We start from the raw sequence: 2,801 nt of genomic DNA, 5'->3' as shown, positions 1-2,801 counted from the left end.
TATATCTCAACAATTTTCATGTAAAAAGCCATATAAAAATAAAATTATTATTTTTCCTTTAAAAATATAAAAACAACCCAAAGAAATATTTTTTAAAAAAATTAAACTTGCTGTAAAAAATAGTAAATATCATGTGAGACGGTTTCACATATCTTTATTCATGAGACACGTCAACTATACTCATATTTACAATAAAATAATAATATTTTTTATATAAAAATAATATTTTTTTATGGGTGACCTATATAAAAGATTTGTATAATAAATAAAAAATAATATTTTCTTATAGGTGACCTATATAGAAGATTTGTATAATAAAATTGAGTCATGATATCGTCTCATAAGAGTTTTCGTGAAAAATAAAATAAAATTATATGTTACTATTTTTTTTAAAATTTTAAAATGGATAAATATCATATGTTCATAATATTCCATATTCACCTATCTGGTTCTTATCAGCGCCTCTATCTAATATAAATACACTCAGCTTCTCCACTCATACGAAATCATCCAAGATCCAAGAAAATCTCTTCGAGAAACGTTCAATTAGCTGGAATCAACCCGCAAAAGCCATGTGCTGCTGCAATTCAAGCATGTTACACCTCCCAAAGGCCGACCCACTTCGATTCTCCTTCCTCCTCTTTCCGCCGCGCACCGTTTCCTTCCGCAGCGGACTGATCAGATCCGCCGTGACCGTCGCCAATTCGAGGCCAACGTCGAGCTTCTACGAACTGCTGGGAATACCCGAATCGGGTTCTTTATTAGAGATCAAACAAGCCTACAAGCAGCTGGCGAGGAAGTACCACCCAGATGTGTCGCCGCCGGGCCGGGCTGAAGAGTATACCGAGAGGTTCATTCGGGTTCAGGAGGCCTATGAGACGCTTTCAGATCCTAAAAGTAAGGAATTATACGATCGCGAATTGTCTATGGGGATTCATCTCGCGTTTTCTGCTCGCCGGCGTGGCAGATTTGACGAGGTTTGACTAAATTTTGCTTAAATTTCTTTACCTTGGAGTAGTAATTTGATTTTATCCTTGAATTGAATATCCAAGTTTGAATTCTGTCTAAATCAGAATCAGGAAATTGATACATGGTTTCGTATAATATGTAGAGATTTTCAGGTTGAAAGTGGTGGTAGATGGTTAGGCTGACTCGTTCCATTATTACTGGAAACCATGGTCAGTTCAAGAAAAATAAAAATCAAAGTTTTTTTTTAGATGAAGTAATCTTGAGAAGGACCATATTGATGAACCATCAGCTATAACCATTTAATTTTACTTATAGTTTTCTAAAATATGAATTTTCGAGTCAATCCCTGGGTTTTGCAATAGTAAAGTTCTTCTGGCACCGACAATCTGATGGATTTTTTCATGTTTTCGAGTTTGTCCGAATATTTGTTTGTGTTCAAAGGCACTGGTTCTTTGTTTCAGCAAATTAATTGGTTACATTCCACTTCAACGATTGTTCGTCTCCGGTTGTGAACAGATGATATAGAAGGATTGGAGATGGGGATTTTTCGAATGGGAACTTGGGCCTATGAATTTGACTAGAAAAATCCCCCTAACAATTCATAGGCAGATGTAGGATAAGAAAGCAAAGATTTTTCTTGAACAAGATTCAAGAAGTCCTTCAACTTAAAATTCGAGATCGAATTAACCTATGAGTATCTCAAGTACTTGGACAATTTGACAACGTTCTTGTTTGTTAACATCCCAAAAGAAGAATCAATGAATTTTTCCAATTTAGCCAGTTGGAATTTGGATTGGAGACCAAAATCTTATAAATACGAACTTATCAATCTGATTTCCTGTCTGAGCTGTAATCTCTGATGTGTCCCTTTCAGATTTGGCAAATATATATGTTTGGTTAACAACTTTAGAAATATTGAATTTTCAAACTGCTATAATTAAGGTCGCCTACTTCACGACTTTTGGTTGCGTTCCAGTGCTCAGTTTTATTCCCTTCTAGAACACCTGAAAAGTAAAAATAAAATAAAAAAATACCCTTCCATTTCATTTCAAGTAAATTTCCTTTTTGCGATATGCTGCTCTTTGGCTTACACTTTTTCCCCTTGGCTAACGCTGCCGCTTTTGCATGATCAGCAAATGGAACAGAAAATGGAGTGGAAGAGCAATTGGGAGTCTCAGCTATCGGGACTCAAGAGAAGAAGCATGCACAAACATTCAGAAGATAATGCGTCGTGGGGAGCACGAATGCGCAGAGAAAGAAATCAAGCTTCGTCTTGATCGTTGATCGCCCAAGCTTCGACCATAGTCTACTAGTTGGTATATAGCGCATATATTTTTCTTTCTACTTTGGTTTTCCTGACTCTTGTCTTAGAATTAGATGGCTCTGTTCGGTAGCAATTACCTAAAGAGCAGAAGCACTATATCAACTATTAACAAGTAATCTAAGGTATAGAATATTTGTATTAAATTCTATTATGTAATTATTTGCACTTTATATATATAATATTAAGCGAATTTATCGCCAATCTGAATTCTTGTAGAGTATTTCTTGATATAGTTTTAAATTCCCATGTTTTTTCCCACTTGTGCTCAATTATTTTTTGTACAAATAAATTATTTGGGGTATTTTTTTGGGAAAAGAAAAAACTTGGGGTTCTCTTATTTCTTATAGTGACCTCTTTTAGAAAATAAATAAATAAATCTTGGACAAAAACTTGTGTGAGATGGATCTCGCGGGTGGTATTTTGTGAGACTGGTATCTTATTTGGGTCATCTATGAAAGAGTGTTACTATATATGCTAAGAGTATTATTTTTTATTGTGAATATCGGTA

At 34.7% G+C, this 2,801-nt stretch overlaps 1 protein-coding gene across 1 annotated transcript; it reads left to right on the top strand.

Annotated features, from left to right (window-relative positions):
- Nucleotides 1–452: 452 nt before the first annotated feature.
- Nucleotides 453–2,494, top strand: LOC140827773 (chaperone protein dnaJ 20, chloroplastic-like). Its single transcript, XM_073190596.1, has 2 exons — nucleotides 453–977; nucleotides 2,103–2,494. The coding sequence occupies exons 1-2, from the start codon at nucleotides 573–575 to the stop codon at nucleotides 2,244–2,246; spliced, it is 549 nt and encodes a 182-aa protein (XP_073046697.1). The 5' UTR covers nucleotides 453–572; the 3' UTR covers nucleotides 2,247–2,494.
- Nucleotides 2,495–2,801: the final 307 nt, after the last annotated feature.

This window comes from Primulina eburnea, chromosome 3 (assembly GCF_022965805.1).
Source record: "Primulina eburnea isolate SZY01 chromosome 3, ASM2296580v1, whole genome shotgun sequence".
Taxonomy (NCBI): domain Eukaryota; kingdom Viridiplantae; phylum Streptophyta; class Magnoliopsida; order Lamiales; family Gesneriaceae; genus Primulina; species Primulina eburnea.
This window is presented reverse-complemented; position numbering and strand designations above follow the sequence as displayed.